At 40.2% G+C, this 16230-nt stretch overlaps 1 protein-coding gene across 4 annotated transcripts in view; it reads left to right on the top strand.

Annotated features, from left to right (window-relative positions):
- The window catches only part of LOC117611668 (zwei Ig domain protein zig-8), a 213035-nt gene that overhangs the window by 123418 nt on the left and 73387 nt on the right, over window positions 1-16230 (top strand). For all 4 annotated transcript variants that reach the window (XM_034339716.2, XM_034339717.2, XM_034339714.2 and 1 more), the window contains exon 3: window positions 2160-2347. In XM_034339716.2, coding sequence (XP_034195607.1) covers window positions 2160-2347 — 188 coding nt within the window. The remainder of the gene's footprint in view (window positions 1-2159; window positions 2348-16230) is intronic.

Consider the following 16230-nt stretch of genomic DNA (forward strand, 5'->3'; position numbering starts at 1 on the left):
ACGGTAAGAAGTCACGGAAAACGTCGAATGCGCTGCTCTCGAAGTAATTCAACTTCCGAGCGTTATTCGCGATGAGACGGTAGCACAAAGGAGCGTACGGAATCGAGAACTTCCTCGTCTCGCGAAGAATCGTCATTCTTCGAGTCTCGAAACTTCTGGTGACCCCGACTGTTTAGAAATTCTAAATGTGTCGTCTCGTATCCCCTCGAGAAACCTTCTTTCTATCCTTCGCAACGTGTTCGGTTTTTCAAAAATTTTCCAAAAAAAATGTTCCCTTCAATTTTCAAGCATACTGATTTCGAGATAAAGTTACGAATGAATTAATTACTCTTGGTGATTAGCGAAGAACGATCGTTCGAGTGTAACAGACACTTCCGATAACGAGGTGTCAAAACGAGAAGAAGAGATGGATGTGTACGCGTGTTGGATTAGGCAAGCACGCGAGGAAAATTCAATATTTACACGGACTGTCCGCGCGCGTAATCGTGTCGCAATTAAGAGCAGCGAAATTCGATTATGTACTCGCTTGGTTCTCGGCAATGGGCTGTAATTAGCAGTGAAACCCGTAGAAAACGAGTGGTGCGGTTAGAACATCTGCCAAAGTGATAACAAGCCAATTACCTTTGCGTTTTCCTCTCTATCCGATTCTACTGGCTATTACATGCAAGATATCAGGCTCGAACATCGTTAGTAATTTGTTTCTTAAATAAGCTGGGATTGTGTAACTACCATCTACAATCCCGCAATCCTTTCCTGCATTTAATCCAATTTCAGTTTGTTTCAATTCAGCTACACCAGTGCTATCGCAATCAGTGAACTACATTATTAGCTATCTAAAAGCCCTAAAACAATAAAATCAATTTTCTCGGCTTAGCATTTTCCTTCAGTTTCGAATCCGAATTTAGGTCAGATTTTATTTTAATCATCGCGCGTGGGGAATGTTTAGTGGTTGCCGAAGAAGAAAAAAAGAAAAGAGGTAAACAAGTTTGGTAATTGTTGGAGACAGCAGCGAAATCAACGTTCCTCCTTTTTCCATCGAAGTTTGCTATACTGCATTAAGGTTCATTCCGGAAGTTTCACTCTAAAACTCGCCAAAAGTGGTAACAGTTTGAAACTGTATCCCCGAATGGACTTGAGAAACACTTACGGACCGTTTTACCGGGAATCTTTTCTCGATGTCTCCGGATTAAAAATCGTCAGGGAGAATAGTCGGCCGATTGTCGATTGTCAATTGTTCGAAATTGCAACGCGAATAATTATTCTGATTGCGTTTCGAAATTTTCACATCTTTTTAAATTCATTATGAAACTGTCTCGTGTGTTTCGTACTTTCTCCCTTCAATCTCCGATGCGAAAGTTAAATTTCGCTTAAACAAAAGATCGTTCAAAGAGAATGTTCAAAAAGTGATGGAAAATAGTTTTAAAACTGTCAAAGAGATTAAAATCCGCCGAAAGGCTCATTATTCGTCCCTGTTAATTAACGCGAAGAATGAGTTTAAGTACTTAGCCGAAGAAGTTTTCTGTCCATAAATTAAACTCCTCTTACCCGGCATCTTTTTATGAAAATCGCTTCAATTATGCAAAAATACAAGATCAACGATGCAAAGAACATACATAATACATAGTCGAAAGAGGTCAGTATTGATCGGGCGAATCGAATCATCCCTTAAAGTAATGTCTCCAAGACACCCCATAAATATCGAAAACGATCCTTCTCTCTTTTATGTCGACGTCACTGAGTAGCCATAACTCGATGAATAGGATGCGACCGAGTACAATGCGATCCATGGCATCTCGATCAAACTATGAAACTTACATTGACGTTCGCGATTCAACGATGCACCGTTCCCTCGCTATCAATCCAATTTATCTGCCTATCGGTGGACATTAAGAAATTCATCAGTGAACTCGTTCGATAAACACGCCGTAGTGTACGCGACGACGTTCTTCAATGAACAATAGACAATGCCAGCGATTGTCGCGAATATCTCAGCGAGAGAAGAGCTTTGTTTGCTCGTTCTGTAGCGAATAGTTGAACAGATTCGTTTGCGAAGTTCAGACTGCGTTTATAGATAAAAACGTGAATGTTTATCATGCGAATTGCCTATTTCCAACAATTGTTCTTTCAGGATAGTATTAACCTGAATATTGTTTTTTCAGAGGCGCACTGCTACAGCATGCTGCACGGTAGCAGCGGAAAGAATGGCAACGCTCATCAGAACAGCCTCGACGATAGTAGTACACCATCGGGACCATACTTCGACATAGCGAATTCGAAGAACGTGACTGCTCTTCTGGGCAAAACCACTTACTTGAACTGTCGCGTGAAGAACCTGGGAAACAGAACGGTGAGTAAACAATTGAAATCAGTATCGAACGCCTTGGCTTCGAATATCGTGCACGCTGTTCGTGACGAGACCACCGTTTGGTATTAAATATTTGTAAACGTGTTAGTCGAGGTCTATTTGGGTCAACTGTGGTGAATGTTAAGAGTCCTTCATTCATAATCTAAGTGGAACAAACCACACCTCGTGCTGATCATTCTGTAATTAGTTACTATTATTTAACTCTAATAGAATAGGCATCGTTTACTGTAAAAATATCGAGATAAATACGGGACGGCTTAAAAGCGTCGAGGATGATAATGAGAGTACAGGGAATCTGAAAATTGCTAAGTACGTTTAGCATCTAAAGAGGTAAGCAGGAAAATTAATATCGATGAAAGCAGAGTCGCGACGGCGGAAAGTTGAGCAAAAAATTATGGACTTCCATCACGAAGATGCGCTTACGTGTAAACGTTTCTCCCTCTATGTTGAGTGCAGGAAAATATCGAGTGTCAATATTTTACCAACACAATGGATCGTCACCTGTCTGTAACAAACTGCACTGGATGCATTGAAAGTGCACTTGGGTGCTGCTGGCCTTTCCACGCTTTCCTTGAACAATGTGCAACCATCTTGCTCTATGTACATATATGTACTGTTTCTTTCCTTGAGAATATCGGACATTTATTAAGTCCGATTTGGATTAGATTAGATCTTCTATTTTTTATTTTATTAATTCCTCAATTTGTGAAAGGTTTCCGTGAGAATTCATGATAAATTGGTATTATGTAAATATCACGTGGAATATTTTCAATGCATTTTTTTGCGCAAAGAACGTAGCATAAGTAACGATAAATCTTTGGAAGCCCGGATCGTTTTATTCTAATCCGTGTAAGTTATTTTCGGGGGAAAATTTATGCATGAAAATTAGATACGTGTGTAAGTGTAACAGGGGTTGAGATCCACGAACGTAATTCATGTAACCGTGTTTTATGAGATTTTTTTGATGCCACCTTGGAAAAGATTAGATCGCCCGAATTATTCACGGCCCGCTCCACGATTCATGCTTACCAAGACACGTAAAGTAGGAAAAAGGGGAACGCATTCAATTTTCTAGCCCTCTACGAATTCTAACCTCGCATGTATCGTGTATCTACTTCTGTACCTCAAGTGCTTGAATCGTTCGTGATTTTTTCTAATTCTATAAATAACTTCTGTATTTAATAAACGTTAAATAAACTTTTCAAGCTGTCGTAATCGAAATATTTCACGAGAAAATAATATAGAATTTTAATATTTTGATTTATTCTTACCAGAATTTTAACAATTGCAAAGTTACTTTTTAAAAATTGAACCAAATAAAAAATACACGAATATCCTTTTTGACTGTTTCCATGAAAAGAATAACATAATATTTCACGATTTATTTTCGCCAGAATTTTAATAACTGAAGTATGACTGTATCTAAATTGAACCAAATAAAAAAAAATGGGGAAGGGTGTAACAAATCGTGATTTATTTTAATCAGAATTTTAACAGTTACAGTATTACTTGATCAAAATTGAAGAATAACGTTATATTAAAAAATGTCATGATTTATTTTCATAAAAAAAGAGGCAGGGTAGGTAACGTTTGCAGTAGATATGATTCTCGTTCTACTATCCATCGTCTACATTCTTTGCCTACTCAGCGTACCATGAATCCAAGATCCTCAAACTCGTTATGCATCGAACCGAGATATTCAATAGTTGAAAGAGTATGCAAAATCCTATTGATAGTTGGATTTCCGTGCTTCAGCGAAAAATGAACGCACGCGAATTTTTAACCGTGGTAGCTACCTGAACGGGAACTAGTACCAGTTAATTCGTGATCGCGTGTGCTCCACGAAAATGAGGTGTTTGCCGACGAAAAACTGATATAACCCTGTTCGTCTCATTCATATGTATGGCATAACCCAGTTTCGATAACATCCTGCTCGTCAGGATCTCGTTGCTCATCGTACGATAGAATTCGTGCTCGAGATACGGTCAATTTTCAACCCTCTTGTACTGTTCGCAAAACTTTAACAACGTTGAATCAAAGCACTCGTCCATGCCGATGAAAATTAATTAACGATTATTATGATTTTATTTGTAATTTTGTATATTAACGGTGGAATATTTGCTCGGTTTTGGATATCCATCCGTATTTCGAAATCGATCATCGAACCAGCAAATGAATTTCTTGGGGATGAAATTAGCTGGAAACTTGTTCCACGTATAAAATTACCACGATCCCGATCCTGGATTCATCGTTGCTCACCGACGATGCAACCAAGTTTATTCCGTAAAGTACACTCCAGTAATTACAACCGAGTTTGAGTATTTGATTTCGAGATCATGTTTGCATGTTCACCCATTAAAACTTTCGAAGAGTTAAAATTCGATTTGCCGTGAGACAATTTGCCAGGAGTGTAGTTCGAAAAATTCTTAGTATATTTTACTTTCCTTCAAATTCAACATATTTTTCGCGTTATTTAGTTGAAATTAATTAAAACTTTGAATCGTTTATGGCTGTAATGCCGTATAAGAGCTGTTGCGAATAATCGTGCAATATTTATTTTCATAAAGAAAGTAATTAACTTCCTCGCGATAAAAAATGAATGACTTGCAAGTCTGATTGAGCCGTTACGAGTAAGGAATTACATTATTAATCGTCACATGATAATAGTACTCTCGTCTCTTTACAACCTAATTGTAGTTACATAAAAGAATGATAAAACACAAGTAACATAGCATTAAAATAGATTAAATATAGATATGAAACAATGTTTGCATACACTGATAACTACTAATTAGATAAATTGTGCGCAGTATTTGCGGACGTAAGTATTCAACCCGTACAAATACCTGGAATATAATAATTAACATATTAATTACATTAACTTGATATTACCCAAAGCATAGAAAGTACAATTTGCATTAACAATGCATCATGGATTCCATTTCAAAAATATCAAATTGATATAATAAAATAAAAATTTTAATTTAATTAGTTTCAATTTCCACGGAATTCATCCATTTCGTCAGGTAACAGATGTCCATATTACAAAACCGAGCCCTAAATAAATCCAAAGGGCAATAAAAAAACATTCTTTCTCCCTTTCATCGACGGAGCAAAGAAGGTAATCGCGTTCTGTGTCACCATCGCTTCGAAAACTAACTTTTTCGGGCTCATTGACGTTCCAGTAAACCGTACGAATGCACGGTTAAACGGGAACCAAGCGAACACGTGCAAACAACGAGGTTACCCTCGGTCTACGTACTTTTCCGACCCTTTCTTCCCAGACCCCTCTTTGTTACCTTTTCATCGGAATCGTTTCACTTCGAACACGGCTTCCAGCCGATAAAATACACCGGTACATACTCGATCTGTTCGTGTATCTTAGTTGCAACAAGAAACCTATCGTGAGTACCTTCGATCAAGTGTTTCCCGATTGTCACCGATTTCAGGGTGAAGCTTGAAACTCGAGGGTGTAAACTACACCAGCGGAGAACGAGAGAGAATGGAAAAGGGTACGATTCAACCCTTTGCTTATAAGGAATCCTGTTGACGGATAGAAACTTCAAAAGTTTGATATTTTTCCCACATAGAAACTGTCTGGTTCGATAAAAAACACCGTTCTATTCTTCCGATAAAATAAAAGGAGAAAAATAGCGAGGAAAAAGGAAACTGAATCAGTGATTCGTTGAAAGAGTATCGGTAACCGGACACTACCCTGATATCAGTTTCGCAAACGATATACGCGAACTTTCACCCCCGAAAGGGTGGGTGCGGAGGGTGGTAGGAAACAAAGGTACTCGCTGAACCGCGGCGGAATCGCGCGACGAGTCGCAGATTCATCGGTATGCCACCTCGTTCATCATTAATTTTCTATTGTATCCAGCCTCGGCTCGACGAACGTTTCTATTTATCCGCACGGTCAGAACCGACCCTACGAATCGCGCTCGCAATGCTTTTGGCATTGTTAGGCAGCACACGCAACCTCGCTATCAACGTGATGTGAAAACCGATTCCCGGCACGGACATCCGATCAAATGAACGGAAAAAGCAAGCAGAAGCTTCGACTCTATTGCATTCTCAGCGTCATTGCTCCTCTTCTTCTTCCTTGCTTAAAATACTTGTCTCTCGACCCTCTTATTAACCTCCTCTCTGTAACGGCTGGTTATTGATTTTTTTAAGACCGATAGCTTTTCAAACTACGAAATCTGTTGATCTATTGAGATTTAGAAGGATTAAAGATTCATCCTGACCGCTATCTAATTACTCCGATCTAATCATTAAAATAGTTTAAGACTCTAAGACTTGTGTAAATTGAACTTTCCTCGAAGTTTATTGCCGATAATTAATCTTGAACTGCATTACACATTAATGTTTCAATCTGAATAGGAAGTCGTCGTGAAAGCTCGCAAACATTCAGCAGAACTTTGTGTGACTTTAGAACGTCAAACATCCCGATGCTATCCTATCTTATCTAAGTCCTGTATGCACTCTGTGTCGACTATATTGGTTTGACGAGGTCATAGAAATCAGTTTTTTAAGTAAACTGATAAACGCATAAACGCTTTGACTTACCTTATGTTTGTCGAAGATTTCAAAGATTTATTTTCTGTTTACTTTAAATTTCTTTTCAACCGGGAGTGTAATTACGATGAAACAGTACTTACATTGTTTGCGATACAAAGCCAACAGCGAATAGCTTTTTAATTGATTCTTCGTTCTACTATTTTCACGCAAACGAAGGAGAGTGAATATTGAGTACCTAAGCACCAACGATTCAAGTTTAATTTTTAGTCACAAAGAACGGCCAGTGCTGATTGGCCGTTCGAAATAAATTCATCGATAGCAACGCGATATTCCTTTGTTCGTAAAAAGCTTTCAATCGTTTGGTCCGATAATGCAAGCAACCCCGTAACCGCAGTGTTATTCAGTTATCGGGTTCGCTTTTATCAGCTTCCACGAGGAACATTTTTAAATACGCTCCGGGCAGCAATCTTTCTTCGTGCCGGATCGAATACACCACTCACGGAATAATTAACACATTGTCTGCTACAATTGGAGCAGCCTTTGCGGGCATACCACTTGATAATATTAAAATTTATTGAGGGTATTAACCCTCCAACAATTAAGCTAAACCAACTGTGACCCAGACCTACAAAAAGTCACTTTTATAATCTAATGCTCCAATTTCATTACTTGGCTAACGGTAAGTTAAATTTACAGAATCATCACTGATTTACTTTTAGTCTCTGTTATTCAAACGCGTCTCAAAAATCATGATCAAACATAAAAGCAAAACGCAACAAGACACGTTTCCTTATTCCTCACGTTAGCTTAGGTTAGCCATCATTTAATCTCCGTTGACAAATTAAAATTTTCCATTGTTTGATATATCTACTGTAACGTGGTGACATGATGCCCCCCCCCCCCGACACTTCGCCAAGCTTTGCGTGGATTTGCCAAAGCCCTTGCCACCTCCTCCCTTACCCCAGCCCCCTCAAAATTCCCTACCCCCGGTATCAAGAAGGTTATTTGCCCGGCAAAAGGATCCTCACCAGCAGGTGCGTCGCACGTCGTCGTCCCTTATCGACCAGTCATCGATCCCGATTCCCTCAGCCAATCATCCGTCAACCTAGAATCTAGGTCCTAGACCCATTACCCAATGCCCAGCCCGTTCCCCCTCCCCAAAGACCCCGTAGAGGAGACTATTCCCCTTATTCCCCTTTGTGAGTACCTCACGACCGGCTACGGTCGAGCCGCGAGAACTCCCTTGATTGTAAACCTTCCCCTTTTTGTTTAAATTATATAGAGTGTACCCCCGCGAAAGGGTTACATTACACACCGGCATTACTTTATAACGAAACAGAATACTGCGCCCTTTATTTAAAATCTACCCCGTTATTAATAACATTCCCTGAGGGAAGAGTTTTAATGTTCCCGAAGAATGCGGTTGGTAGACGAACGAAATTCGGTTTATTGAATTTTAAACAGCACGGTAGAGCATTATTGCGCTCGTTAAGAGTGAGATCGATGGCGTCGGTGTTGTGCTTGAAACGGCGGGGAGGGCTGGATTTGATAAAGAACGGTATTCCGTGTCTCATTCCGGTGTTAACGACTTATTAATGCTAACGATGCTCGTTAGAAGCGTGTCGCTTTGAAATTTTCTCGAGCGACGTTGTTTTAGCCGTTCGACGACGGCCAGAAGTTCGAGCACTTTGGACAACGGGTAATTCATCGCGTCCCGGCAAATTGGGTCGAGTTAGCCGGTCGGAATGTTGAAAAGACATTCCAAAAGGATCCGTTCGCGACTAACAACTAGCCCGAGTGTCCGTGATATTGCTCGTCTCACAAAATAGCCCCGATCCACCTCGTGTACCGTTCAACTATTACGTATAAAGTTGTCATAAGTTCCCTAGATTTTCCGCTTCCTTCTATTCTCCCCTTTATATTCGATTTCCGATAACAGAAACTTCCGGCCACCGCTTTTATCCTCCTCTCGGTTTCCTTAAACAATTCGTTGAATAATTGAGAATTAGCAGAATAGAATGAAGTATCTTTGTTTGTCTAACGAATATCTCGGAAAGAAGCATTTAACGATAGGAACGAAAGATATTCATCCGATTGGGAAGATTAATGCGATCCTTGACAGAGTTGAATAATTTCATTCGAAATCACCGAAACAATTGCATAAAGTTTCCACAAGGGCCGACTCCGGTTTAATGTTCTCTTTGATGATAAATGGATGTGCCCGCAATTTATCGTGCCCTGTAATTAGCAGCTCTCCGGGCTCTTTCTACTTGCGTGCACCGTTCTTATCGATGTTGTCTTAATAACTGTTATAACAATCGTAAACACCGATCTATCTCGCGTGTATTCATCAACGCGGAATTGTTCAACAATTTCTCTCCCATCGTGCTCATCGATCCTATTTTTAACGCGAATAAATTACACATTAATTGGCCTGATCGAATCAGTCTAACAACGACAAATTCGCTTTCGAAAGCAGAGTTTCCATCGAAACGCTTTCTTTTCTTAGTTTTCATCCATTGCGTGTGTATTTCCTGAAGGAACGTCAGTTTTCGTACCAACCAAATCCGATTGCGTTTAAATATCGCGAACAGAAGAACGCGCAATATCAGCTGAAACGAAATGAATTTTCCGTGCGATACGTTGGAATATAATACTCGTTCGTTCACCGCGGTGAAAATTCTGCGCACGTCATCGACGAAAATTAATCAGGTTTCCATTCCGTAGCTCGTTAACCTCTGCATTTTTTCCTTTTAAACGCAATCACCGTCCGAAAGCCTTTATAAAACGCTTCATTCGCGATTCTCTGTGCAATTTAAAAACTAGTCACAGAAAATTATCGCCTGCCGAACGGTATTCGATCACTCGATGCACCAGTAGAGAAATAAATAGAAAAATAGATAGCAATACGCGTGGAATAACGACACCTCTAAATTCAATGCATCATTATTCTCCGAGCACACGCTCCCACTCGAGTACTTCTACTTCTTTGATACGACCGTCGAATTTCTTGCCTTTCTGATCCAACTTGGTAGACACGAAATAATTACTGGCTGAAGAAGGAAGGTGAGAAAAAAAAAAGGAAAACTACTCATAATGGGTAGTGCCATGAAGAAATGACCTCCAGAGAAATTTTATTAAACGAGCTTGGCACGAGCTTGGAACGAGCGTCGAGGATGGCGAACAATTCCGCTCGGGAAGATTAGTTCGCCGTGGTGCTCTAATAATCCCATAATGCATCCTGAAAAAGGATGTTCCCGCGAGAGAAAAATCGACGTAACACCGTGGCTTGCCTTCCGAGAATACGTACATCCGTTCTTTTAATAATTTATGGATTATCTTTCGTCCTAATCGCCAGCAATTTCTTTTCTACTCTTCTTTCAATTCTCACTTGTAATTCGATAATAGTTTTTCCTTACACTTGAAAAAGTTCAAAGTAAAAACACCTGCGTAACTTCTCTGGTCGCTTATGAAAGGAATTTCTAGTTTCCTGGAGAAAACAACTCCAAAGGATCCTGTAACAGTTACAGAATACATATCGCAATCGAGGCACATATTTCCTGGCGTATACACGTTGCTTGGATTATCTTTATTTATCGTACGTGCAATTCCAAACGGTGCTTTAGGAAATACCGAAAGAGGATTACCAGTCGCACGGCCGAACGCATTCGTGGCTTCATTAATTCAGCGAGCACATCCTTCCGGTTTTGTAGTGCCGGCTTTTCCAACCACCATCGAACCGGCTGCAACCCTGACACACACGTTTCTATCTTCTACGCACATAGAATCACGGGAATCTAGTCTGGTAAAGTACCATTGCAAGTGGATTATAAATTGGAATTACTGGTCCTCGTGATTTAACTCTGCATATCTCCATCAAAAGTAAACAAGGGTGCTTTGATTACAATTAACGATTTATTTATCTAATGAAACTTGGAATGGTGAGATTGAATTTCTGCTTACAGTAACATTCGTAATATCGAACAATCTTCTTAAAAAAGGAAATGAAAAGAAAAAAGAAATTCTGAGGTAAACGAAGGGAACTAAGAACGAGGAAAACTGGTTCGTTGAAAATTGACCGCAGCTGGTTCGATATTAATTGTACAAATAATCAGAATTCTTTTCAGAAGTTTTCCCTAAGAATCTAATTAAAACAGTTTGTCTTAATATCGTGAAAAATTCAATTCCATTTACCTCTATTAAGAATCGTCTAATATCGCCGGTTCCGATATTGCCAATGTAATTCCTCTTCCATGACCCATTCGAAACTTTGCTCGTCGTTTTCGTTTCATTCGACAAACAAAACGAAACTTTTCTTATCATCCTCGGTTATCGATTCTATCAGAATAGCCAGTGCAGTCTGACACAAACGCAAGATAGAGTATCGGTGATTTAACTGATATATAATTTAATAGCTTAAAATATTCTGAATTTCTGAATATTAAATATTTCGTATCGATTACTGAATGCTTAATATCAAACTAGAAAATTGATTTCCGTATTCTATATTTCCAAGCATCGAATCACTATTTAATTTTAAACTAAGGTATTACAAATACCTTGCCTGAACATCCATATTTTTCTCTCGTTATCTGTTTTACAATTTCTCTGGCTGCTCGTTTTCAAAAAAGTCACGTTGCAACTTCGATAAGACACGATAAGAAAAACGAGCCTTTGGCCCGAAAACCGTTCGTTTCCACTGAAAGGTAGCAAGCGTACGAATTTTACGGTTGAATACTTGTGCTGGATGGTGTACCAACGTGGCTAACCATAAGTGCAAATATGTGTAGTTTCGTTGCCGCGTGTTTGCACTGACACAACCGATCGGTCGTGTACGTATACGTTCGTTCGTGGCGATAGACCGCAGAAACCGTATATATTCGACAGGTGGACGTACAGCAAGTTACAGAGCGGCCGAGCTTTCTCGATAATCTTGTTTATTTTCCGGCATGCACTGGCCGACTCCATCGAATGTACACTCTCGAAACTTTGACTGCTTGATCAACGTGTACAACTCTCCTGGAAAAGAGCTAGAAATTATGCAACATCGCGCTTTGAACGTCCTCCTCAATCCATCCCAATAATTTCGTTCAAACGAAATTGTCCACGGTAATACCGTTTCTACTCAAACGACGTGGAATTTATGGTTGCTTTTGGAAATTTGTCAAGGTCCACCAGGATGGGATAGGGGAGTGCTGTTTAAACTTTCAAGAGTGAAATGAATTAATCATGTGTTGCATTTTTAATTTGAATTTTTATCGCAAAACGAAACGTGTAAATGATTTCTAAATCGTCGTGCAAGGTGCGTGACATCCACGAAGAATTTTAATGACTCCATAAATCGTAGGATTGACGCGTGCACCATCGGCCAGGGAATTTCACATTGGTTTTTTTTTTTTCTCGTGGCACCTCGGCATTCCAGGGATCTTCCTTAGGGATCCCTGGGCGCTGATCGAGGAGAAATGGCGGTCGTATCGCCGGTGTCGATGCCAACCCTTGCAAAGGTGGAACGTGAAAAAACGAGTGGAAGGCGAGAAAACGTATAATTGCAGGGAGATTGAAAATTCCGTTGGCAGTTCTTCGTGCCCGATAAATCCAGAACGTCAGCCAGAAGGTGGAACGAAACGGATCGTCTCTCGATTCCACGACACACTGGAACGGGACTAACGAGACAAATTTTTCCTTTCCCGAGCCCCATTTTTCTTCTCCTCTGGCTCAACGAGATATATCCTGCTTCTTCGGCCAGGAATATCTCGATTCGGTCACGAACCGACTTCTCAGCCTCTTCGTTAAAAACCTTCCGCGTCGATTGTACGAAATACACCTTGTTCCGTGTGATTTTATCGTCTGAAATATTTCCTCCGATTACGAGCTTTACGAAAAAAGAAAAATTGCTTCGATGCTTGGTAACCTCGTAGCGCGATTGTTCAACACATTTTAAAGAAGTTTCTGCAAAGTATTAATAAAAGATGTATGGGGGTCCATTAAGGGAGGCGAATATTTCCTTGCTGTCCGTTTAATGGCACCTCCTCGACCAAGAACGTGTTCATCGTGTCAGATATTTCTTCTTTAATATTTTCAATTAAAGTGAAATATCTGACACGTTTTCACTTGCACACGATTATTTATTGCTCTAATAATTTCGCTGGAATCAAAGTGTCTCGTAAAAATCCGACAAAATTTTCCACGATCCTTGTCGTTTCGTCAAAATATCGGAGTGTCATTCTTGACACCAGTTCTGTCGGATACTCGATCGAGAACGAGAAATCGAAGAGGATTGTCTCGATATGGAGCCGTTTGAAAATTCATCGAATACCATCACGGAAATTGGCGAGACAGGATGTCTCTCTGCGGACACAGCCAGCAGGAAAATTGCTCCTGCTAATATCGAGCAGGGGATAAAGTTCGGATTTAACGGGAGTGAGAGAAAGCAGAAGTAGTGGAAGCCGGAAAACGAAAAGAGCAATCGTGGCGGAGAAAAATAAACGCGTTCAAACTGGAGAAAGATCGAAGAATCGAAAGATAAAAACTGCGTCCTGCTGAATGCCGCGTTTCTCTTCAAGTCTTCGAGCACGAACTGCCTTCGGAATCCAGCAAATTTCGTTAGACCCCTTAACGTTCCTGAACGTTAGATATCGAAATCTCGTTTCCAACGACGCGATTATCGGGACAACGTTCCGCCCGGAGGTGTCAGGGGACGATGGGAACCTAATGAGAGCTCAACGATCGTGAACATTTCAGATAACGCAGAAATTTTGTTTCCCTCTAATTAGGGTTATTTAATAACGATTCCTATCAATACGATTCCGATTCACCCCATTGCAGATAATTAACTTTCTCGCAAACTGTTTTTCCCAGAATCACAATTATTAATTTTCTATGAATTAGAATTATCTTAAATTTTGCTCCTCCATCTCTACCTGAATTACTTTAACCAACAACAAGTGTTGTGTTCGCAAGTACAGTATGTCACTGAACACGTAGCGTTGTAAGTAACCAAAGCCCATTCGTCTCCTGTTCAATCTTCCAAAGGATTCCGTAAGCGTTTCTGGTCGTCAAAGAGAAGTGGCCGTCGCCATGCTTAACTGCACAGCGCACTTTGCTAAAATTAGATCCTGCAAGCGATGTCTAACCAGGAAGGATCTGCAGGGTTAATCCTTGGGCTGCTTTACGGCGGACGTCTTCGCGACGCCACTTTGGAATCAGATTCTACTATCGCAGCAACACAATCGAGCTTTTAGAATTCAAAATTATTAGTTAACAAATCTAATCAAGGTTTAATGACATCTTTCAGCACTGGCATTTTGGTACCCTTTAACAACTGATTTTGCATCATTTTGAATAAATGAATAGATATGATTGAAAAAAAAAAACTATAGCAGAGGATTTGAATACAGAAGAGGGTAAAATGAAGAAGTGGCGAAAAGTGCAGGATTTTCATTCATCCATTAGGTGGCTTTTAATCTTCAATTCTTTGCGAGCTGTTCGTTGCTTCAGCTCCTCTTATCGTGTTCGAAAATGGAAAAAGGAAGGAAACGAAGGAGGCTGGTTTAAAATGTTCCTTCTATCACGAACGCTCTTCTTTCTGGGCTCGTTAGAAATTTCGTAAATTAAGGATCAAACCGAGCGGATCCCGGATAAAATTCTCGACGTATAATCGAGCTTCCTCTTCCCCCGGTATTCTCGTTCATCCTGAAAAACGGTGTCTGCCGTTTCTTGTCTCGGTCGTCACGTTTGCAATTTGTCTTTTAGCTTCCTTCAAAATTAAGAGTATCGTTTCTTGTACAAGTGTCCTCGAGGCACCGTGACGAGGACCACTTTCGGAACGCTTCTCCGCTTCCCTTTGCAAATTATCTAAACGACCGGGTTGAGATAGTGTCCGTTTTCTGCGACGAAAATAGAAAAACTAGAATTTAATACAGAAAATTTCCGCGAATGAATGATTCGGTCGATCGAAGGTAGGTAAGAAGAAATGTCACGGAGACAAATGGGGTGAGAAAGGGTGAGATGGTAGATTGGAAACGTGACGTTTCAGAAGGTCTCTTTTTAAGGATAATTGAGCACGTGCTCTGTCTTTTTCTTTCTTGATGCCATTCTACTCGATATCTATCACTTTTACATTTTAATGACGCGATCGAGGAGGTATCTACTTTCGTTAATTACTTTTGTTTAAACTTCTCTAAACTAAAGATTTCGATTCGTGAACCATTGATATTAATTACATTGATTTAATTTATACCGAGATTCAGTGAGGAGAATAAAATTAACGCTAATTGACTGAACATTCAGCCACGTTTGAAGTGGGATAATGATATTGGAATACACGTGTTTGAAGTGAAATTGTACTATTTGTTGGTATTTGCATTTAATTTCATACAGAGCCAACAACTTCTAGCTATAAATAACACGAGTTTCATACGGTAATTAGTTTCAATAGCTGAAAACAGAGTTACGTCGGTAGTTAGTCAGACAAGTAGAATGAAAACACGTATGCTCGGACGAACTGCAACTTTGAAACAACGCTGGCGAGTTTAGTAGTCAGACAAGTAAAACAGATTGTTACAAAAGTTTACAATTCCATTTAATTAACAAAATTCTTCTAACTTTTAATTTAACACTTTTAATGCTTCAATCGTCAATGACTCGCTGTGGTCGACGCGTTAACAAGCTAAGTGTCGCCGTCGACGTGGCGAGAGCAGGTACAAACGATCCGAGGTGTTATAAACAACACACCATAAAAATCGGAAAGGTTGATCAACGCAGTTTCGCAAAGCCTGCAAACGACAGGTAACGCGCAGCTGGCGATACGGCCAATGTTGGCCGCCACTAAATAGCAAGAATAAGGGGCTGCACAAGCGTGCAAGTACTTTTATGAGGGCCTCGTTAAAAGCACAGGAAATGCACTAAAGCGTGCCACGGTAGCATGGCGTACGCTCAGCGCTGGCGTTTAAAGAGCTTCGGGAAAAGGGCGGAAAAAACGTGGCGCACCGTGTGTACCTCCTTAATGGTTGCGTTGAAAAAAAAAACAAAAAACAAAAAAGAAGTATCCAAATCTCTGAACGAGAATATTCCTCTTTTCTCTTCGCCTTTCTTCTGTTCCAAGTGCAACCGTGGATGCATTAGGGAAAATCCTTTAAGTCGTCACCTGACCTCGACTCGTTCTCTTAAACGAGGGAGTCCGATTTGCGATCGCTCGAAATTAACCTTATCGAGCAGCAGGCTAGGGCTCGCAGAACGATTATCGAAACCCTTTTCGGCTCGCAAATGACTGAGCTTCAGGCGAAGTGAAAAGTAATCAGCTTTTCCAGATCGGTAGCGAGCTCGTCGCCGTCGAATCGCTC

The sequence above is a fragment of the Osmia lignaria genome, chromosome 10 (genome assembly GCF_051020975.1).
Source record: "Osmia lignaria lignaria isolate PbOS001 chromosome 10, iyOsmLign1, whole genome shotgun sequence".
Classification (NCBI taxonomy): Eukaryota; Metazoa; Arthropoda; class Insecta; order Hymenoptera; family Megachilidae; genus Osmia; species Osmia lignaria.